This window comes from Zonotrichia albicollis, chromosome 9 (genome assembly GCF_047830755.1).
Source record: "Zonotrichia albicollis isolate bZonAlb1 chromosome 9, bZonAlb1.hap1, whole genome shotgun sequence".
Classification (NCBI taxonomy): Eukaryota; Metazoa; Chordata; class Aves; order Passeriformes; family Passerellidae; genus Zonotrichia; species Zonotrichia albicollis.
Genome location: NC_133827.1, coordinates 21,533,883 through 21,556,209, shown reverse-complemented (window position 1 = coordinate 21,556,209; position 22,327 = coordinate 21,533,883). Strand labels below are relative to the sequence as shown.

At 43.4% G+C, this 22,327-nt stretch overlaps 1 protein-coding gene across 2 annotated transcripts in view; it reads left to right on the top strand.

The window, feature by feature from the left end:
* Positions 1-22,327, top strand: part of RYK (receptor like tyrosine kinase) — a 55,100-nt gene that overhangs the window by 15,148 nt on the left and 17,625 nt on the right. The window contains exons 2-9 of one of the 2 annotated variants that reach the window (XM_005489604.4): positions 2,956-3,077; positions 4,752-4,851; positions 5,168-5,302; positions 7,452-7,508; positions 8,331-8,475; positions 12,329-12,429; positions 14,637-14,762; positions 17,170-17,256. In XM_005489604.4, coding sequence (XP_005489661.3) covers positions 2,956-3,077; positions 4,752-4,851; positions 5,168-5,302; positions 7,452-7,508; positions 8,331-8,475; positions 12,329-12,429; positions 14,637-14,762; positions 17,170-17,256 — 873 coding nt within the window. Of the gene's footprint in view, positions 1-2,955; positions 3,078-4,751; positions 4,852-5,167; positions 5,303-7,451; positions 7,509-8,330; positions 8,476-12,328; positions 12,431-14,628; positions 14,763-17,169; positions 17,257-22,327 lie in introns of both variants that reach the window. The other variant, XM_074546942.1, reaches the window with a different exon arrangement.

Here is a 22,327-nt window from a genome sequence, read left to right as displayed (position 1 = left end):
TTTCTGGCAGGTTTTATAGGCACAAAACGTTGATGCCCTATAAAATGGAATTACTCAGTGTTGTACCACTATTAAAGCTTAGAGGTTTAATTTTCTGTAGGGTAAATTGGTTTTGTACACCTTTGAATGATATTGCATGTCAAGATGCTTCTGACAGCTTCAGTTAGGATTGCATTTTATATTATCCTTATGAAGCTGGGTTTTTGCAATAGGCAATTTTATCACCATGTACCCATTTGATTACAGTGACCAGTTTCTCTACAAACTTTCTATTAAATCAAGGATCATCACCCTGAAATTCTGAAATGTTTCTGTGAACCTCTGGTTGCTGGGACCATTTATCAACAAGAGAAGCTTTTCTTTATTCCAGAGGCAGCTTCCTTGTTCCAGCTGCATTGTTTCACATTGTTTCCCTAATTTTAAAAATGATTTGTACTTAATGGCATTCATTTGAATGAAAATTCTGCCTTTAAACCTTCCCATCTTGGTTGGATCTAATGCCAAGTGTCTAAGTTGTGAGCTCTTCTCCACACGCCTGTGTTTGCTTACTCCGAGTTGGGTTTCATGTGTAAACATGTAGACATGTAAGAATGATCCAGGCAGGGAGTTTTGAAGTTTGCTGTTGCTTTTATGTGTTTTCAAAATTTAGCTTTGTTTCTGGGACTGTGTGGGCTTCCCCCTCCTCCCTCTTTTGCTGGTGGATACGTTTTTGCATTTCCCATTTATTTTTAAGTGGAAATATGGACTGTGTGTACAAGAACTGTCTCAGGGTGTTTACATTAAACACTTAGAGCAGCACCTGCATCTTTTTCTGTTTAACATCTCATGTGAGATCATTTCTCCCTGAGATTACTCCATTATCTTGATTCCTTTCGTGCATCCAGTATTTGTGGTTCTCCTCCTCACCACCCCCAGTACCTGTGATTAAACTGTGGAGTTTTTGGTTAAGTTTTGGGACCCTGATGGGCCAGCAGGGAATAAAAGTGGTTGACAGCAACAAGAATGAAAAGGAACATCTTGTCTACTTTTTTGTACTTGTGGAAACAAGGTGGATTAAATCAAATTCTTAAATAAGAGAAAATGTTACTTTGTACTGATCTGTACCCAGTTTTTGCACTAAACAGGAAGAATTACTTCTTTTGAGCTGATGCTTCCTTTTATCAAATGCAGCTTATCTACACAGTTCAATGATTGGCTTGGATTTATTTTTCCCCAATTTCTTAAGAAATACCTTTCATGACTCCCCGAATTCTTGAAATTATTTCAAGATCCCTTAAATGCTGTCATCTTGAAGTCATAGCCTCTCCAATATTTTTGACTTTCTAGCCATAAAAATAATAATTCATGGAATCACAAAATGGTTTAGGTTGGAAAAAGCTCATCAGTTCCACCCCCTGCCATGGGTAAGGACATCTTCCACTATCCCAGGTTATTCCAAGCCTCATCCAACCTGGCCTGGAACATTTCCAGAGTTAGGACAGCCACAGATTCTCTGGGCACCATGTGCCACGGCCTTACCACCCTCACTGGGAAGAATTTCTTCCTAATATCCCATCTAAATCTCTTCTCTTTTAGTTTAAACCATCCCCCTTGTCCTGTCACTGTCTCACTTTGAAAAATGTGTTTTTTAAAAGCCCTCTTTAGGTACTGGCAGGCCATGAGGAGGCATCCCAGATTTGCTATCTCCATCCCCATTTGTACTGTGACTGTTTGATTTGAGCTCTGTTTTCTCAGTGAGGAATATTCAATGTCTGATTTACCCCATTGTTCTCCTGGCATGTCCAAGAGCCTTGATAGCATTAAACTGGGAGCACTGGAGGATGAGACAAGGCCAAATGGTGCTGGCTGCAAATCCACTGTGGTTTTGTCCCGAGGATATGGAGCTGGGATTAATTTTACCCCTGCAGGGAAGCAGTGTTACCCTACCACTAACTGCTATTGACACCCAGGGCAAGCTGCAGCATCCTGCCCCATGTTCAGTGTGACCTTGGGTCGTGTGCCACAAAAAGTAACAGCAGCTGCAGTGTTTGTAATATCACAGGCTGTGTCTTATGAAAGGAAATGCACCTTAGTGCCCTGGCATGAGTAGTTTGTGGGGCTTTCAGGTCTCTAGGTGTACTTAAATGTTCAGGGACCAAAGGGTTGGCACAAAATGTTGGTATTGTTGGGTGTACAAATGCCACTTCTCACTCTGTATGAGGAGGACTCACCTTTTACACAAGCAGACAGTGATAGGACAAGGCAGAATGGTTTCAAACTATAAAACAGAGATTTAGATTAGATGTTAGGAAGAAAATGTTCCCTGTGAGGGTGCTGAGGCCCTGGCACAGGGTGCCCAGAGCAGCTGTGGCTGCCCCTGAATCCCTGGAAGTGTCCAAGGCCAGGCTGGACAGGGCTTGGAGCAACCTGGGATAGTGGAAGGTGCCCCTGCCCATGGTAGGGGCTTTAAATCCAAACCATTCTGTGATAGAATTTCCTTGAAGATATAATTCCATACTGCCTAGGTGTCTCAGGCTCAAGAAATGAGCTATTCCAGAAGGAATTACCTGTGATTAACTGACTGATAATCCAGAGCAGTTTGGTTTGAGTGAGCACAGTTGTAAATAAAACGAGCTGTGATTCCCAGAAGCAGAACAGGGGATGTTCAGGAGAGCCTGTAATGACTCTCCTGGAAGTTTGTGTGGAAAGTTGAGTTTCCTTCCATTAGATTCCAGCTTTTACCTGTTCCTTAGGCTGTGGCACCTCTCTCAAGTGATTGCTCTGTAAGGCTTTGGAGCTCTGTGAGAACTGCTGGCTCTGAGCCTTGGTCTCCAAACCTGCCTTGGAATTTATGGACTGGAGGAAGTGTTTGCTTAAACATGTAGATCTCAGTGGAGCTGCTGGTCCTGAAAGTTGCTTGTTCCAATGTGTTTGGTCCTGTTCTTCCCTGTCTTACTCTTCTCTTTCTTCTGACAGGTCTGGATGCAGAGTTGTCTTACGTGAGGAATGATGTGGTTAATCACTATGCCTTGTCCTTCAATCTCCTGATACCCAGCGAGACCAACAATCTCCACTTCACCTGGCATGCCAAATCCAAGGTGAGCAGCCACGACTTCTGCTCTGGGTACTGGAGACATGAGCTGTTCTGCTTGGTGAATACCCACTGCTATCATTTAATGGCTTTTTTCTTTGCAAAAATTAGCATATGCAAGGTGCAAAATATTTATATGACTGCAGGCAATAAATTAAGATGGCATATGTCCAAGCTGCTCCTTATTTTAGAAACCTGAAGCACTTATTTCAAAGTATTTTATACTTCTTGCTCCTGGCAAGGTCCATGATGCAAGTCACTGGCTGTGGAATCTCTTCCCTTGGTGCATTGGACACACAGAAGGGCAGCCGTGAACTGGAGCCTCTGGAAATCATATGTAGAGCAATTGTTGTAGAGATTTCTAGAAACATATGCTTGGAGACAAGGAGAGTCTATAAAAGTAGCATCCAGTGTGTTATTACTGAGCCCTGATTAAATGGAAATGCTTTTTATGTCACTTAATCACTGTGCCTGGAGCATGCAGCAGCAGCTGTCAGAGAGATTGCGTATGCTCTTACATTCTGAAACATTTCCAGTTACTTAACAATTCATTTTCATGTATTCAATGATCTGTTTAGTCTCTGCCAGATGTTCATTCTGTTCTATTAAACTTGAGTGATGGTTCTTCTTCTGCCCTCAAGTAGGAAAGGCTACAGCAGGAGCAGTAGTATTAAACAACTCCACCAGTGCAGGGCCCGAAGCTTCCTCCTGCCATTGTTCTTCCCTTTGAGGTGTAACTTGTTAGGAGGAGTCACTTTTGGCCTGCAGTGGATTTGGGTTGAGTGCCAGCCAGCCCTGATGCCATATTCCACATGCACAGTGACAGTTCAGTCACTTTGTCATGTGAGAGGAGTTCCCTTGTCACAGCTCAGCCCAGGCTCCCTGCATTGCTGGCCCTGCCCTGTGTTTCCTTGGGCCTGGCTGGGAATTCTGAGAAGGAATTTTGAAGCTTCCCATTCCTGGGGTTCCATCCCTCAGCATCTTCCTCTCTAACTTGGTGTAGTGTGACTTGGAGGAGCAACTTGGTATTGTGTCTCTTCCCTTGGCATCTTGACTGAAAAATAAATTGATAACAGAAATGAACCATATCATGTTTTAAAAAAGGGGAAGAACTAACTATTGGCACAAAGTCAAATAATTCAGCTGAGAGTGGAGGGGTAGGATGAATTTCCAAGAGGAGCTTATGACTTAGAGTAGGTCCTGTACTGTTTTTTAAATTAATATTTGTAGAATCAGCTTCTTAAATGGAAACAAAATCTTGGCTATAGTTGAATAAACTATTTCTAAGCAATTTTGTTTGTTAAACTGACTGTGGGAGGGGGAATTTTTTGAATTCTAGCAGCTTTAACAAACTGACTTTTGAACAAGTTTAGAAGTATAATCGAGTGTAGTTTGTGGGGGAATTTTTTTAATACAAGCACTCTGAATTCTCCCCCAGATTTTAAGAAATTATTTCAAGAATAGCTTCTGTTTTGGCTTTCTTCATTTGAACTGTCACAAAAGTCTCGATACTAAAATGTCACATAAGAAACTTGGAATATGGATGCCTGCAATTACCAGCACTCCTTGAAAAAAAATGTATGAGTTTTTATTTTCAAGAAGAATTATGAAAAGGAGTGTTGCATTTCATTATACTCCAGAACAGATTTTTGATGTGTTTTCTCTCTCCTAACTGTTACAGGTTGAGTATAAACTGGGATTTCAGGTCCATGATCCCATGGCTATGGCTCTGCCCCAGGCCAACATTTCTCTACAAGGAGAAGTTCCTCGCACCCTCTCAGGTAAATTCCCACCCCCATCCAACTGATGGATGAATCATGGTCATTTAGCTGCAAATGCAGTTTTAGTGATCTGTGAACACTTAACAAAACTGACAAAAATGAATTTAAAATCCATGTCCTTTAATGCTCTGAGAGCTGAAGTGATGAGGCGTGAAGACTAAAATAGCATTTCTTAGTATTGAGTTCTTTATAATCTGATAATTTATGATGTTTATAATGTGCTTCATAAACATAATCTCAAAAGGCCTTTATTTAAATGTTATTTCAGAGTCTGAGAGTGCCCCACTCCCCTGTAACCCCTGTGTTGTGTTCACAGTGTTCCGTGTTGAACTCTCCTGCACCGGCAGACTCGACTCCGACGTCACAATACTGATGCAGCTCAACTTAACAATAAATTCCTCAAAAAACATCACAGTTTTAAATTTCAAACGAAGGAAAATGTGCTACAAAAGTAAGAGATTAAGTTTCAGATATTTTCAAGTTTTTTTACTGTTTAAGTGTGATAGGAAAAGGGAGTGGAATGGTGCATGATCCAGCACTGGTGTAACAGAGTGAATTTTGGGGAGGATTGGAAGAAACCAGGTAAAATCCTGCCTTTCAGAGAGGAATGAGGACTTCTGTTCATTCATCAGCTTCTGCTTTAACCAACTTTCCCCAAGAGTTCCACTGCACTGACCTTTTAATAGATATGTAGCAAAAAACATTTTTTCTCTGTTTGGAAAGAAGAAATCAGTTCCCTCAAATCTGCCACATTCTGAGAATTCAAATTGTCCTAAAAATTACCAAGAAAATCTACTTAGTTTATAAATTGTGATAAAATAGGCTGTTTAGTGAGTGTAGGAGGTGTTAGTCTGTTAGATGTGAAGTACAAAATGGTCTTGGAAAATAATCCAGATTTTGGAAATCCTTAGTTGACTCTTGTGTGTTACCACTTGGCAATCTGAAAGCATAATTTATTCTTGGATCGTTCCTATTTACTGTTGCTGCTTCCTAGAATTTTCCTAGGATTTTCTAGTATTTTCATGGACATCAGGAGAAGATTATTTTGGAGAATCCCAGGAGCTGTGCCCTCCTTAAAAATGCTTGTGGTGTTCCACTCCTAGGCAATATTTGGAGATGGCTGCCTCTCTCTTTGCATGCTCCTTCTGCCTCTTTCAGCTTACCTGGAGCTTTTGAGGACAGTAGCTGTCTTTCCAAAGAGGAGTTTATTACTTTTCTTGAGTATAAATACCAAAGGATGAGCTTGGGGAAAGTGTGGATGGAAGAGTCAACCATGCCTTGTAGCATATAATGTTGGGGTACTCATGTTGCTTGCATTATGCTTCAGGAAGAGCATTCTTAATTTAAAGTATCTCCTTCTAGAAAAATGGAGGTCTGGCTGATAATGTTGATGTTTTTACCTTTATTTCGTGTTTTTCTGGGTATTTTTTCAAGTGGGGGAAGTCAGCCCTGCTGAGGCATTCACAGCTTATTGAGCTGTGCATGTGTGATGGAGCTTTCCAGAAGCACCACACTGGGGATGAGGCAGAGCCACTGCCTGAACCATCAGAAGTGTTCCTTACAGAGATCTCATTTCTGCAGGTTCATAAAACCAAAAAAAAAGGCTTTTTTTGGTGTGTATTGATGGGTATAGAGCATATGGGGCTTTCTGATTGAATTTAATGCATAAGTTGGGAATATGTAGGAACTTGCTAGTGGTTTTGCTCAGGGCATTCCTGATAGCTCCTCCTCAAGTTCAAAAAAGGGATAAAAAAAGAAAAACTCTTTGATTTTTCCCTCCCTTGGATTACTTTTTCCTAAGCTGCACTGGCTTAACAAGGAGTGGGAAGGGGCTGTGCTATGTTGGACAGACCTGAGAGCAGGAAGGGGGGTGTGCAATGGGACTGTGAAATCCATGGGATTCCCTCAGCTGCCTGCAGATCCTGGGGAGGGTCCATCTGGAGGCATCTCTTGCATTCCCCAGCTTTGCACTGCTCCTCTTGGTACCCAGACCCTGAGTAAGCTCAGTGAGGATTTACCCACTTTCTAAAGGACTGCTACTCACACCAGCTGTGTTGTCCTCCTGCCTTCACTTGCATATTTATGAGTATTTAAATGGACATCACCTCTTCCATCCTTCTGTTTTAACTCTTTGACTCCTGACTGGCTTCAGCTGAGAAGGCACAGTGCCTGTGGTTGCATCTCTGACCCTTCCTAGGGTGAGCAACATTAGAATGGAGCCAGGATTTCCTCCAAAAGATTCACTGAACATCCCTGCAATGATTTTCTCTCCTGTAGGAACTGATTCTGTGAGGTCTTTGTTTAGTGCCTTAGCAAACACATTCTCTGCACCTCTTCTTTCTGCTGCTTTGGACCTTGGACAAGCTGCAGGGTTTTACAAGGATTCAGTGGGTCCAAGATTTGCCTCTCTGAACATGTGTTTCAGTGTGATTTTATTCCTACCTGGTTAGGTATTTAAATGGACATGTAGGAATTGGTGTAGTCCTTGAATCAGCTCTTCCCTTTGGAAAAGCAGATCTGTTTTTTCATACATAAGACAATGTGAAGGGGTGCAATAATAAATGTACTCCAAACTTAATGGTTTTCTCTCATCTCTTTAGAGCTTGAACCAGAAGTCAAATCTCCAACAGCTGATAAAAACAGCAGCAAGGCTATCTGTAAGTAATCCTGAATGTACAACTTGGGGTTTAAACACTGAAAAACTTCTTATGTGCTTTGATTCCACAGCTTTCCCTATGAAAACAGTCCCCAGGTAGTCTGTACTACACCCAGTATTGTAGTGGGGTTTTGGTAATTAATTGTTTTAATTGGTGAAGAGGGAAAAAGCCTATTCCAAGTCTTGTAACAACTTTTATATCACATCTTAGGGGCTTTGGTTTCTGTACATGGCTCTGATCTATTTTCTTGACCTTGGGACCTGTCTGGTTTGCTGTTTCAATTTATCACTATTGAAGGGATAGAGTGAGGTAGTTTCCTTTCCTCCTTTTCTAGCTGGAAATATCATTGCCTGACTGTGGCTCCATAATACCCAAAATGGGAGTATTTTTGCTAAAATGCAGTTGGAAAGCAGTGGGAAAGAGAGCTCAGTGCTCTCTTTACCTCCCACTGTCTCTTCCAGGGTACTTGTTCTCCAGGATACCTTCTAGAACATTCGGGGTGCTTGAGGCTGCTGAATCTCTCTGCCTTCAACCCCTCTGCTTGTGTTACCATAACTAAGAAATGCTGTTTCTTTGGCGCTTTTTGTTGGTTTTTCTTCTTTTTGAGAAGGGCTCAGTGCTCTCTTTACCTCTCACTGTCTCCTCCAAGGTAGTTGTTCTCCAGGATACCTTATAGGACATTTGGGATGGCTGAGGCTGCTGCCTCTCCCTACCCTCAGCCTCTCTGCTTGTGTTGCCATAACAAACTAACAAATGTTGGGTTTTTTGTTAGATTTTCTCCTTTTTTGAGAAGGGTTCAGTAACTTCCCACATCTGTTGCAGTTGATCCTGTAAACGCAGCTCCCACCACTTCGACCCGGGTGTTCTATATCAGCGTGGGTGTGTGCTGTGCTGTGATATTCCTGGTGGCAATCATCCTGGCTGTCTTGCACCTCCACAGCATGAAGAGGATAGAGTTGGATGACAGGTATGTGTTCAAGCTCTCCCAGTGTGGTTTTGGGACATATTTACTCAGATTAGTGGGAGTTCAATCTCCAAATGAGCACTCTGTGGTGGTTTGCAATTTCTGCTCTCATTGCCAGGCTGTAGCAGGTGCTGCCTGTGTGGGGCTGTGGTGAGGGCTGTGCTGCAGAAAGGCAGCAGTTGCAGGTGCTCTGCTGTTCATGAGGTGGAAGGGGTGTTCAGGTTTTGCCAGAATATTTGTGTGGAGTGGGAAGATTCAAACAGAATCAGATCTGCAGGGATTGTCAGGAAAATATTATTTGGGCTCACTGGAAAGGCAGGCTGGAATAGCTGGGGGTGTTGATACTGGAGAAGAAAAGATTCCAGGGGGACCTTAGAGGCCCTTTCAGTGCCTAAATGGGCTTCTGGACAAGGGCCTGGAATGCCAAGAGAAGGGGGAATGGCCTTCCACTGCCAGAGAGTTTTTACCTTTATTTTAGGTTAGGTAAAATAGGGATATTAGGAAGAAATAGGGGAAAATCCCAATATTGGAGGTATTAGGAGTATTGGGATATAATATCCGAATATTAGGGGTATTGGGAAGAAATTCTTCCCTGTGGGGAGGCTGATGCCCTGGCACAGGTGCCCAGAGAAGCTGTGGCTGGCCCTGGATCCCTGGAAGTGTTCCAGGCTGGGTTGGACAGGACTTGGAGTAATCTGGGATAGTGGAAAGTGTCCTTACCCATGGCAGGGGTGGAACTGGATGGGTTTTAAGGTCCCTTCCCACTCAAACCATTCCATGCTTTTACAGGACTGGATGAAAACATTTGGGTTTTACTGACACCTGCAGGAGGCTGAATTTCAGTTTTCCCTACTTTGATTGATTTTCCAGTTCAGCTCAGCCTTAGGGTACATCTGAGCGTTACAAATGCTTGGTTATAAAACTGGCAGTGCTGGGCTCTCTCAAATATATTTCCAGTCAGGAAAAAACGTAGCACATGCATGGAAAATGGAGTTGTAACATGAGTCCAAGAGCATTGGAGTGGGGATTAAGCACTGAGGAGAAGGGAGGCTGGAAAAGCAGGTGGGCTGAGGCTGTGTGAACAGCCTGCATCAGATGCAACTGTTCAGGAGCAGGCAGTGTGAAACCGGATCCTTTGGAAAACAGCCTGTGGGTGGTCACCCCTGTGAAAGGATATCTTGAACTAAAGGATGTCTTGAGCTGCTTCTGTGCTGCCTGCAGCCTCATGGAACAGCTTCATCTTTTCATCCTCCTCCTTATCCATTCATCTGTTCCTTTCTGTTTTCTCCTTGCCCTCCCCTCCCCTGGTGTCCCCAGCCCTTGTGACTTTAACAGTGCCACTGCATTGAGCAGTTGTGGTTTCTGGATTGTAACCAAATGAACTTATCAGCTTTCCTCAATTCCTTTGTGCCTGCTTGTCTCTGATGGAGGGGTTTTAATCAGCTGAAGGTGTTAAAGGATGTGCAGCTTGCTTTAATTCAGAAAGGAAGAACATTCCATTAGTAGTGTGGGGTAGTGAGGTGTTGAGGTGTCCAGCCCAGCAGTGTGATCAGATGTCCTCCCCTCTACTCCATTGCACTGGATTTCTGTGGAGATACAAGGTCAAAATCCTAAAAAACCAACTGACTTTCTGTGGAGATAAAGCTAGAAATCCATCTGATGTTAGTCCTTTGTGGTTTGCAGGTGTTAATAATTTGCTCTGAATCACTGTATAAATTCTGATAAATTCAGGGCACTTTCCCTGTCTGTGGGAAGAGTTTGGAATGAGATGATCTCTGAGGTCTCTTCCAACCCAGACCATTGTGTGATTTTATGAAGTTTGTGCAGCTCCTGGGGTTTAGCTCTTGAAGCACCATGTGATGGCTTATTTTTTGTGCCTGAAGATGCCTTGCCTGGATGTGCTCAGGCAATTCCAGAGCAAAGGTGTAACAGAAACAAAACGTGCCTGAAAGTCAGGAGATGTGGGGCTTTTTGAAGCAACAATTTCTGACTTGATTGTGGATAATAATCTCAAACTGTTTCTGTAAAAGGTTCCTGAATGGAATATGACAATGTCATTAGGGTTAATGACCTCCCAGGAACAACAGAGCCTGGAAAAACCCACTGGTGCTCCTAATTTCAACCCCCAGAACTAAATAAAACCGAGCAGGGTTGTTAACTGGAAGCTCAAGCCGAGTTTACAGGCTGCACATGGATTATTTAGGAACATTGTAGTGCAAGTCCACAGCAAATCTGCAAACCTCACAGCAAAGGCACTGGAAAAGTGCCAAGGAAAGCTGGCATGGCCTAACAGCAGGATAATGGGAGCCATTAAAGCAAGAAGGCATCGTTCAAATAGCTGACAGAATATGCAAGTGAGGAAGCTCAGGAAGTGAGTTAAACCTAAAAACCAGAACGAAGCCAACCCAAAAGGCAGTTTTTCAATCTTGCAACAGGCATTAAAAGAATAATTCCTTCCTCACACTTTCCTCCAGCCAAAGGAATCCGCAGGGCTAGTGGGTGATCAGGTTACAAAAGGAGTTTCCAGCCAGAGCAAGAAGAGGAAATGCAAGTTGTGCCTTGGTGTTTGATGTGGTGGCCATGCCAAGACTCTCCTTCCTGCAGAGTGGATCATACTGAGGCAGCTCATGGATGCAATAGTGGGAACAGTTCAAATAAGCAGTAATAAGCTGCCAGCACCAAAGAATATTCATTCAAAAACTCTGAAGGAAGTTAAAGGGGAGGAGCTAGACCAGCATCTGTGGTTTTTAGGCTTGTGCTAAATGCTGTGCTGGAATCTTGCACCTGGAAGTGGGAATAGCTGTAAGAAAAAAAGTTCCAGAGGGAGATTGAAGCCAGCTATAAATGAGTTTGTATTGTGAGATTCAGTCCAAACAAATAATTCAGTGGGTTCATCCATGGTTGTGCTGTAATGGGGAAGAGTGGACTTGGATTTCTGGTTTTTAAAGGAAGCCTGGCTTCAAAGGTAGCAGTGGACCTGGAGGACATCACCAGCCATGTCTGACAATCCTACAGGGGTGGCTGGCCCTGCTTGGCCACTGCTCAGCAGCAGCCCAAGAAACTTTAAATGTTGATTATTTGGCAAAGCAGAGGTTGTATCCCAAACCAGTTTCCTCTTTGTCCTCCCAATACAGTCAGCAGTAGAAAACCCACTTGAAGTTGGATCAAAGAGGGGGACATTTGTGTGTGTTTGGAGAGGGAGGACATCAAAGAAGCTTCTGGCCCTGCCATCTGATCTGCTAACAGGAGTTTTGGTCCATTACAGCTGCAACAGCCCTTTTAGGGTTTTGACTGTGAAAATAAGACAGAAGTGAGCCTGCTGTGGTTTAGACTATGATTTACCTGTTTCATGGATACTCTGTGGGCTCTTGAGTCCTTCTGCCCAAAGAAAGCACCTCAAAAAGCACATTTTAGGTGGTGCTGGAAGGGGCAACAGGTACCCTTAGGGAGGGGAGTGACAAAGTGGGGTAGGCTGTGAAATAGAGCCCTTGTCTGAGTGGGACACCAGTGCCATGGGAGAAATATGTGCAAATCTTTCCTGGGATGTAATAGTGGTTCTTGGTATGACAGGGTGGTTCTGGCAAGGAATGTTATGTCACTTTGATTATTCCAAAGTGGGGAGAAGTACCAGAAGATAGAGCAAATTCTGGAAAGCAAATAGGAGGAAGCTGTTCATGCTTAGTGCCAAGATTTTTGAGTCACCTGAAATACATTCTTATGTGTGAGCGACTTTTAAAAGAGCAGAATTTTTGAAGTCTTGCCTGGAAACTCTCCTGTTTTTGACCTGGACAGGTTAGTTTGGGATGTGTTGGAGTGGCAGGCAGTGATGTTGATGTGCATTTTTGTTTCCCCTCAGCATCAGTGACAGCAGCAGCTCGCAGGGGCTGTCGCAGCCCTCCACGCAGACCACGCAGTACCTGCGGGCTGACACGCCCAACAACGCCACCCCAGTAACCAGTAAGTGTTAATCTAAGCACAGAGCCTCCTGCCACCCTGCTTTGGTGGCAAATGCAAGAGAAGAACATGAATAATTCTCTGGTTCTGTCACTTTGCTTCTTGAATTCACGCAGTGTGTGTTTTATCCAGCCATGCCATAGTCAGGAGTGAGTTCGGGGGGATGTGAGTGGTCATATCAGCATGAGGCTGTGTTTGTGCCTTGGCTTGTTCCCCCTGCACCCAGAGCAGTCAGCCAGACTTCACCAGTAGCTGTGAAGTATCTGTTTTAACACTGAGAAGAGCCTGTCTCATGCAGTCCAAGCAGAGCAGAGAGCAGGATGTGTCCCCCCAGCGCTGGGATCAGTTCCTAAAGCAGGTGATGCCATGATGGTTGTTACTTCTGTCATCTCCTGTTGCTTACAGCTTTGTTTGAAATGGTATAAAATAGCTGAAGAGAGCAGTGAGAGGAAAGGAAGGGTGGCAGCAGTTTGGATGCTGAGCTGGTAACTGATACCACAGAATCACAGAATATCCCAGCTGGAAGGGACACACAGGGATCATCCAGTCCAGCCCCTGGCCCTGCACAGACACCCCAACAATCCCACCCTGTGCATCCATAGGAGTGTTTTCCAAACTCTCCTGGAGCTCTGGCAGCCTTGGGGCTGTGCCCATTCCCTGGGGAGCCTGGGCAGTGCCCAGCACCCTCTGGGGGAAAAACCTTTTCCTGATCTCCAACCTAAACCCCCTGACACAGCTCCAGCTGATCCCTGGGATCCTCCTGTCCCTGGTCACAGAGAGAAGAGCTCAGAGCTGTCCCTTGGGAGGAGCTGGAAACTGAAACCAGGTCTTTCAGTCTCCTCCATGTTGAACAGACCAAGAGCTCTCAGCTGAGTTAATTCTGTTGTTAATGAATGTATTTGTTACCTGTGGAATTTTTACGCCTCAAATTATTGTCTGGCTATCCCATCCAGCCCTGCTCCAGGGAAGGGGCTGTTCCAGCTGGAGGGAAGGTGGCCAGCATAGGGACACACATGGTTTTTTTAAAACCAACTAATAAGACCCCAAAGTCTCTCCCATTGTCCTCTGATGGCACTTGGTGATAGTGACTGCCCCCTCATGAGGGAGCCCAGCAGAAAAGTCATCTCAGCCCTCCTGTGTTCTCCTTTTTTCCTCCTCATGTGTAGAAGCAGGTTTTCACCTGAGGTTGAACTGCACCTCTAGAAGAGATTTGGCTCACTTCTAAGTTGTACTGTATCTCCCTAAAACAAAAAAACCAAACTTATTTGTGATCTGAGATCATCTTTTCCTTGCAAAGAGTTGCCTTTAAAATGTACTTGGTATAAACATTATTAAAGAACAGGCTTGTAAGAATTTAATATATGAAATGTTAAAAAAAATTCCTTCTCACAGAGTTTGGAAGAGGCATTACCCTGCAAATTATCCTAGAGCTGGTTTCCCTCTTGTTACCTGCATCCCTCCCCAGCCTTTTTATTTTCCATCTCTTAGAATCACAGAATCATTTAGGTTGGAAAAGCCCACCCAGATCACCAAGTACAGTTGTTCCCCCAGTATTGCCAAGGCCACCCCTGTCCCCAGGTGCCACACAGCTTTTAATTCCCTCTGGAGTTAAAATGGCACTGGAAATAGTGAAAATTAGGAGAAGAGAAAAGGTAGGATGTGTGAAAAAAGCATTCCACAGTTGCATCACTTTACTTTCAGTAACATTTAAATTTTGAAGAAACTATTATCAGAATAACTATCAAGATTTCTTTAATAATTCATACACATGCACAAAACTATTCCAGGTATTCTGACTCTACTGGAGTATCCAAATGTCTGGAAGTGCCAGCAGAGGGCACTGGTAGTTTGTTAATGTTTTGCTGGGGTAAGGCATCTTCCCAGCTCTGAGTTTTCCAACAATCTGTTTCCTCCTCCTGAGGGCAGTGCAGTGTTGATCACCTTCAGTACAGGAGTTTCCTTCACCCACAGTTAATAATCAAAGTTGTTTGCATGACACTACAGAGAATTCCTGTGTAATTTCTTTCCCCTGCAGATGATTATTTTTGTGGTTTTTTTTGTTGCTAAATACTTAATTATTTTAAAATTTATATATAATATATTTAGGAGGGTGCTGATCCCTGGTGTGTGGAGGTCAGAGGTGGAGCCCTATGCCTGTTCTCATTCCAAGGGTATTTATGTTGGATTGTTTGGCTCTGCTGGCTCCTCAGGTTATCCCACATTACGGATAGAGAAGAATGATCTGAAAAGTGTCACTCTCATGGAGGCCAAAGCTAAAGTGAAGGACATAGCCATCTCCAGGGAGAGGATCACCCTCAAAGATGTGCTCCAAGAAGGTATTTACAGCTCTCAGACACTTCATTCCTACCACATGATGTAGATACATAAATACAAAGATACGGATATTTATTTACAGAAATCATTCATGGATGATGTTTCTGATCTTTGTTGCTTTGGTGGATGGGAGGAATGATGAGTTATGTTTGCATTTGGGGTGTGGGGATGGGGAAAGCAGCTTCCAGAGTTAATTAGGCTGGGGGAGTGACCAGGTGTGCTCAGTAAGTCATTGAGCTTGTCTGGCTTAATAACCTGCTCCCTGAAATGATGGCTGGCTGGGGTGAAAAGGAATCACTCAGGGCTCAAGGTAACTCACTTTTGGGAATTCCTACAGGAGAGTTGCTCTTAACAACATAAAAATCAAAGCAAAGCCAACCCAAAGCCCAGAAGAACTTCAGTTGTCCAAATTTGGTGTCTCAGTTTGATAGCTTTGCTTTGGAAATCTAATTGGCAGATGCAACATTTACAAGCCTGAAATAAAAGATTCACAGACTACATGATTGTTTTCATGGAATATCCTGAGTTGGAAGGACCCACAAGGATCATCCAATTCTTGAATTGTTCACTCTTGTTTACTGTGCGCTTTGAAAGTCTTCATGCACAACATGAATTGATTCTTGTTGATACTGAATTTGAAAAATAGGCTTAAATATTTAGTTTTCTTTGTCATTCACCTTTACTACTGCAATTTCAAGTCTGTGTTCCCTGAGAAATCAAACTTCCCAAAGGTTGGAGATGATCATCCTTTGGAGGCAGAATGCTTTGCGTTAGTCCGAGCAGCAGTGGAGGATGTTCCCATTTTTGTTCAGTGTGTGCCTCTGAACCTCTGGGGTGGCAGCTCTGTGCTCACTCCCAGTGTGGGCTCTGCAAAAACCTTCCTTGGCATGTGGGGTGTGCTTTGTGTTGCTCTGGGCTGCCTGGAGCTGGGGTGTTGGGAGTCACCCATGACTAGAAGTGACTCAGTGCCCCAGCAGATGTTTGGTGGCAGAGCTGCCCTGCTCTGCCAGATGAGGCATCAGGAGCTGTTGAATGCAGTTTGGACCCAGTTAATCCTGGGATCTTGTTTCTTAGCCTCCAGCTGTTCCTTTGAGTCAGAGCCTTCACAAGTTAATCACAGAATCATTAAGGTTAGAAAAGCCCTCTGAGGTCATCGAGTCCAAGCACTTCCCCAGCACTGCCAATTTCACCCCTGTCACCAAGTGCCACATCCACACATCAGAGGACTTACAAAACCTGACCAATTTTAGCAGGATCATGGTGGTGTTGAATCTCTGCCATTGAAGAAGAAAAGAGCTTCAGAGGGGAAGAAGGGGATAAAGTAAATACATGCATGGAACTTTTTACAGATCTTGGCCACAGATTCATTATAAACTTCACATAGCTTCTCTAGCTTCACCTGCTTTTACATTTTGGAAATATACATTTAGGCACTTTCTCAAAGTCTTCAAAAATCAAGACAGGTGGAATTTAGTTGCTGTTAGGTAATTCAGAGTGTTGTGGTTGCCTGAGAGTCTCTGCTGCTGCTGCTTAGTGAGATTGTAGTTTGAAGACCCCTGTCATGCTGGGTTTCCTTGCCAGCCTCGGAGTAGGTGACAGAAATGTTGTACTGCCCCAGTTTAAGGTATTTAAAAACAAATAAGACCTGTATTTCATACTCTCAAACATCTTTCAACCTAGTCAGGAAGGAGGAATCCTTGGGAAGGGGCTGTTATGCTGGAATAGACTCTGTGGAGATGATGCACACCTTGGTGCAGGAAAGTGTTGCCAAGCTGAGCAGTAAAAGCCAATTAAATTCTCTGTGTGTTACCAGTTGTTCTTAGCCCAGCTCCTCTTCCTGCAGTAGCATCAGTAACATCTTGTAAATGGAAAAATGCTGGAGAGTCTGAACGATCCCCAAACAACCCCAGCACCTTCCAGCTGAGGTGAAACTTGTGAATAATGTGATACTGGCTGTTTCAAAGTGTTCCATGTGTGCTGGCTGGCCAGAATTGCTGTTTCCTTGTGAATGTTTCCAAAAATCCTGGTCCTTGTGAGAAGTGCCTTGGCTTAGAATTTCAGACCGGATAGGTGAGAAACAGGAGCTGGAGTTCTTAGTGCAGGGAGTTGACTGAAGTGCCACAAATAAACCATCATCATATTGATATTTAATTTCACTGAGTGCTATCACTAGTTCACTCTTGTGCTTTTCCCCTTATTTATGTAAAACTTCAGCATTTGCTGCCTGTAGTTGTGAATCCCCCTCATGCTGGGGAGCAGTTGAGTTCTCTCTTGGTGGCTTTATAGATTTTGTAGACAATTTAACTGCAGGCATTTCTCACTTTCTGCTGTGAAAGGTACTGTTTGCTTAAGATACTCCTAATGTTATCAGTGTTTCTTTACTTTACTGATTGGATGTTCTGTTCCCAGGCACGTTTGGGCGCATTTTCCATGGAATTCTAATAGAAGAAAAAGACCCCAGTAAAGAGAAACAAGTTTTTGTCAAAACTGTTAAAGGTATGTTTGCATGAAGGTGTGGGTTTGTATGCAGGTGTTTGAACTGGGCTGCAGGCTGAGGGTGCCAAACCTGGCTTTGTAACACCCCCCTTTTCTCCAAAGTATGCAAATGATGAAAAGTAAAAGCAGTTTGGGCGCTTCCTTCAGCCAGAGGGAACAGCAATCTTACATGGAAGAAAAATGCATGTGTTGTCCACCAGTGCTTTCAGTCATCACCCTTGAACACTTTTGTTTATTATTCTTCTAAGTAGAAAATTATATTGGTTTTTTTTTCCTCAGCATGTCATTATCTTCCCAGTCACAGCCTTGTTCCCTGCAAATTGCTGAAAAACACCTGAAATGTATCTTAAAAATCTTTTACAAACGCACGGCTGTAGAAAAGACAGGGCATAGTTTCTGCCTTCCTTAAACTTTGCAACTGAAGCGTGAGAAATGGCATTTAGAACTGAATTTATCCAAATACAGCACCTGTGTTCAGGAAATACCTTGAAATGGGGATAGGTAGACTTAAGGAGCAAGGTGGGCGTAGATGAAAATGTTGTAATTATCCCACATGTCTGTCACATGTATCCCATGTGTATCTTACAAGTATCCTACATGTATCCCTGTGTTACATGTATCCTACATCTGTGCCTTCCTCTGCCATCATCACAAGTTCTCTTTTTGCCAAATTCCCAGTACAATGGTTGTTTTCCCACTTGTTTTTCTTATTTTTGTCATTTCTGTTGGGTGTCTTATTGCCTTTGGTTTTTCATTTGACAACTTCTTTAATTCTTTCTTGCAAAAAAAAGCCTCTTTTTTTTTTTTTTTTTTTTTTTTTTTTTTTTTTGTTGCCTGGCTATTAATTTTGAAGATACTGATTGGGAAATAGTGAAGCTGCTGAATTTTATTATTGAATCTTTCTACTACCCATTTATTCTCTGCTACCTTTAAGGAAAATATGTTGCTTGAAGGAAGCAGCCACCTTGGTGTGTTCCTGACACAATCAGATGTTTCTGGTGCTCTTCTCTCTCACTTGACATTGAATAATGGAATGGTTTGGGTTGGAAGGGACCTTGAAGATTACCCAGTCCCACCCCTGACAGGGGCAGGGACCCCTTCCACTATCCCAGGGTGCTCCAAGCCCTGTCCAACCTGGCCTTGGACACTTCCAGGGATCCAGGAACAGCCACAGCTTCTGTGGGCACCCTGTGCCACGGCCTCAGCACCCTCACAGAGAAGAATTTCTTCCCAATATCCCATCTAATCCTGCTGTCTAGCAGCTTAAATCATGTCCTGTCCCTCCATCCCTCATCCCAAGTCCCTCTCCAGCTCTCCTGGAGCCCTTTTGGGGGCTCCAAGTTCTCCCTGGAGCCTTCTCTTCTCCAGGTGGACACCTCCAGCTCTCCCAGCCTGGCTTCTCTTATTTAAAAACCAAAAAAATTGCTTCTTTCTAGTATTTTGGGACCATTTTCTGATGTTTCAGTCCCCTTCTGCCTTCTTCTGTTCCCTTTCACTGCCAAACAGTTCTGTCTTTTTTATTTCTTGGCTCTTATTTAATAATAGCTTCTCAAACACTTGGCCCTTGGCACACGAGCTACTTTTTATAGCATTGGATTAAACAACATAACATTTGTCAAAAGTGATCTTAATTTAGCTGCCTCCCATGACCTCTTATTGAATTGCTTTCCCAAAATGGGACTTCCAATGCACTCCTAAATCAATAATTCTCCCTTAGAGTGGCTTGTGTCTGTGACATATTCATGTCCTATAGGAAAAAAGCTCTTCCTTTGCAGGGAAGGATTCAGCATTCATCACTGTAGAGAATTTCCCAGCATTAAAAAGGGTCTGTGTGTAAGAAATATAGAGTAGGTTTTGTTGATACTTGGGCCTGGGCAGCAGAATTTTGCAAGGAATAAAACCTGTACCATCCCCTCTCCTCACAGCAGTGCTGATATTACACAGCTTCATTTTTACACCCTGGCTGTTATTGCTGTGTGTGTGGCTGGGACATGTAATAAATTGGGAATTGGATCTGGTTGGAAGCAAAAAACCTGCAAAAATTCTCTTGTAACCAGAGTTTTTCCTTGATCTCAGTCATTCTGTGGCCACACACACACTGCTGTTCTGGCACAAGCAGAAGCAGGGCAGGACCATAAAAGCTTGATGGGTATGAGAACCATTAAACTGACTTAAGTATCTCTTTGCTGAAGGCAATAAAGCCTGAGGGTCATGGAAAATAGACAAGGAATAAAGGCTTTGTCTATGGAGTTAAATTATCCCTTCCCAAAAGTGTGAGCTGCTCCAGAACTGCCTTGTTTAACCCAGAGGTGCATTCTGAAAGTGATAAAATGAAGCCCAGTGGGGCCCCAAATGTCAGGAAACAATGGGGAGTGGGGCTGGAGTATCCCAGGTCTTTGGAAAATGTGAACTGAGGTTCTTTGAGTGGGTACTGTGAGGAAGAATAACCTCCTTGAGACAAAAAAACACTTCTTTTTTTGTCACCAGGATCAGAGCTTGAGAAACTGAAGACACTGTTCTGACATTAGGGGAATTGTTATGGTTTTAAACCTGGAATTTCAAGAGAATCCCAGAATGATTTGGGTTGGAAGGGACCTTAAAGCTCATCCATTCCCACCCCTGCCATGGGCAGGGACACCTTCCTCTAGATCACAATGCTCCAAGCCTCATCCAACCTGGCCTGGGACACTTTCAAGGAAGGATGAGGCAGCCATAGCTTCTCTGGGCAACCTGTGCCAGTGTCTGACCTCACAAGAAAGAATAAATGATTATTTTTTAAAATTGTCTTCCTTATATCAAATGTAAATCTACCTATTTCCTGTTTAAAACATCATCCTTTGTCCTGTCCCTGCAAGCCATGATCAAAACTCTGTTTCATGGATTTCTTACAATCCACAAGCCACAGAAAAGTGTCCTTGGAAAATTTTCTTCTCCAGGCTGAACCTCCTCAGCCCAACAAGTATTACAGATGGGCCTAGAGTTTGGGTTTGTTGGCTGTTAGAAGAGCTCTGTACCACTCAAGTGGGTGTCAAGGTTGTGCTGTTCAAGGAGTGGTTTCTGAGTGAAAATCCATGAAGAAAAATCATGCCCTAAGTGCCTGTGACAATGGATCTCTTTTCATGTGTCCCTCCTTCAGCTGTCAGTGTATTACAGCATCCATACCCTTTGAAGAGGGGTTATTTCCAACACAGTGGGCAGAGGGAATGTGCTGTCAGTTTTCCCATTTCCTGTGCTGGGGAAGGTGAATGTTGTGGCTGTTGTGCTCATCAGGCAATAGTTCTATCTGTGGGTATTTCCTGCTCTGGAGGGAGAGTGATGGCAACCGTGTCAGTTTGTCTCTTCCCTGTATTCTTTGGTTTATTGTTGCCCCCAAAGGATCAACAGCACAGGTGATTGACTGCAGGAACTGCAGCAGCACTTCCCACTTTCCTTCCTTGATGTTTCCCAGAGCCCCAGTGAGATGCAGAGCATTGCTATGAACCAGGAGAGTGAAAAAAGTGAGAACAGGATCCTTCATTTCTCTGAACTTTGTATTTGTTCCCCTTCTGAGGTGATCTGCTCTTAAAGGAGTCAGGAATACATGAAAATGAGAGAGCCTGGACCTGCCTGAGAGGTGGAAGAACCCATCCTGAGTTTCCTGGAATAATTCTGTATTCCCTGTTGTCTCAAGCTGGGGTAGAACTACTAGGTCAGACTTTCAAAGAGCAAGTTTGAGCCTGATTAAGCAATATCAGTGCAGGGGATGAATAGGTTGGAGTGTGCTTGTTCAGCATTATCTGACTGCTTTCTCATCTGCCACAGAATTTGGGGTCTTTGATTTGAACACTTCATGAAGTTATTGAAGTACTTTTGAAGTAATTCAGTGATTCTTGTTCTGTAGCGCTTAAATTGATGGGGTGTAAAAGTTGGAGATGCTTCTCTTGAAGTCTCAACACCACATCTCTTATAAAGATTGGCTGAAGGAGAATTCATCCCTGCGTTTTACTCCAGATCCTTAGAAGAGTTTTTTCTTTCATGGAGCTTTAGTTCACTCTAGGGAGAAAGTTGTAACATGCCCGTGGCAGTGACAAAGTTTCTACATGCAGGTTCATGAAATAGATGAGTTTATAAGTTTTTTTTAATGCTGTATCATCTGTGTCTGAGTGCCTGAGCCTTCCAATATGTGCAGTGCCTTGTGCCAAGGAGAGCTTCAAAGGAAAATGGATCTCTCTTGGCTTTCTGGAAGCTCTGATAACTTCAGACTGCAGAGATCCTAAGCTCTGGGGGAAAAGTGTGACTTGCTCAGATTGTCCTACATCCTTCATGTTGGCCATACAGCTGTTGTGTTGTCTTTGCACTTCACACTTCCACTGTGTTCATTTGCTAGGCAAGGTGCTCATAGTTACTTTCACACTTAGACATTTCAGAGGAAAATTCACCTTCGTTCTGTCTTCAAACAGACACTGATGAAGATTGAGGCTGTGTGGCATTGCCAGCAAGAACATTGGATATGTTATCTAGAATATTTGGGATTTTGGAATCTTTGGACCAACACAACCTGAATGAGTTCTTTGTTAGAAAGATGAGAGGCTTAGCTGGCATTTGCTTTCTTCGTTGTGTTTTTTTGTTTTACAGAAAAATTTGGTGATGAGGGTGGAATGCTTCACTTTCCAATCAAAGGTTTCCAATCCCTCTCAGTTTTGGGAAGTGTCTCTGATGGCATCTTCCTCCAAGCTGGCATTACATCTCTTGCCAGGGTTTAACAGATCCCTCCAGCCTTTGTGGGGAATCTTTTAAATCATCTGATGTCAGAGGAGGAAGAAAACACACAAGTTTCACCTTTGATTTAAAGAACACATTGTTTAATGGTGCTTTTCCTGTGAAGGAGAAAATTCTTAGCAAAACAAATGGAATTGTGTTATTCCAGGAACATATGAAGTGAGGGTGAGCTGTGCAGAGCCCTGACTCATTTAGGATGTTCTGGCCAAGGTACACTTTTGGTAAAAACAACACAGTGTGCTGTTCAAGATAACCCAGCTGCTCCCATTTTCGTGTTCTAACCACTTAACATTTTTCTGATGTACAAGGAAGG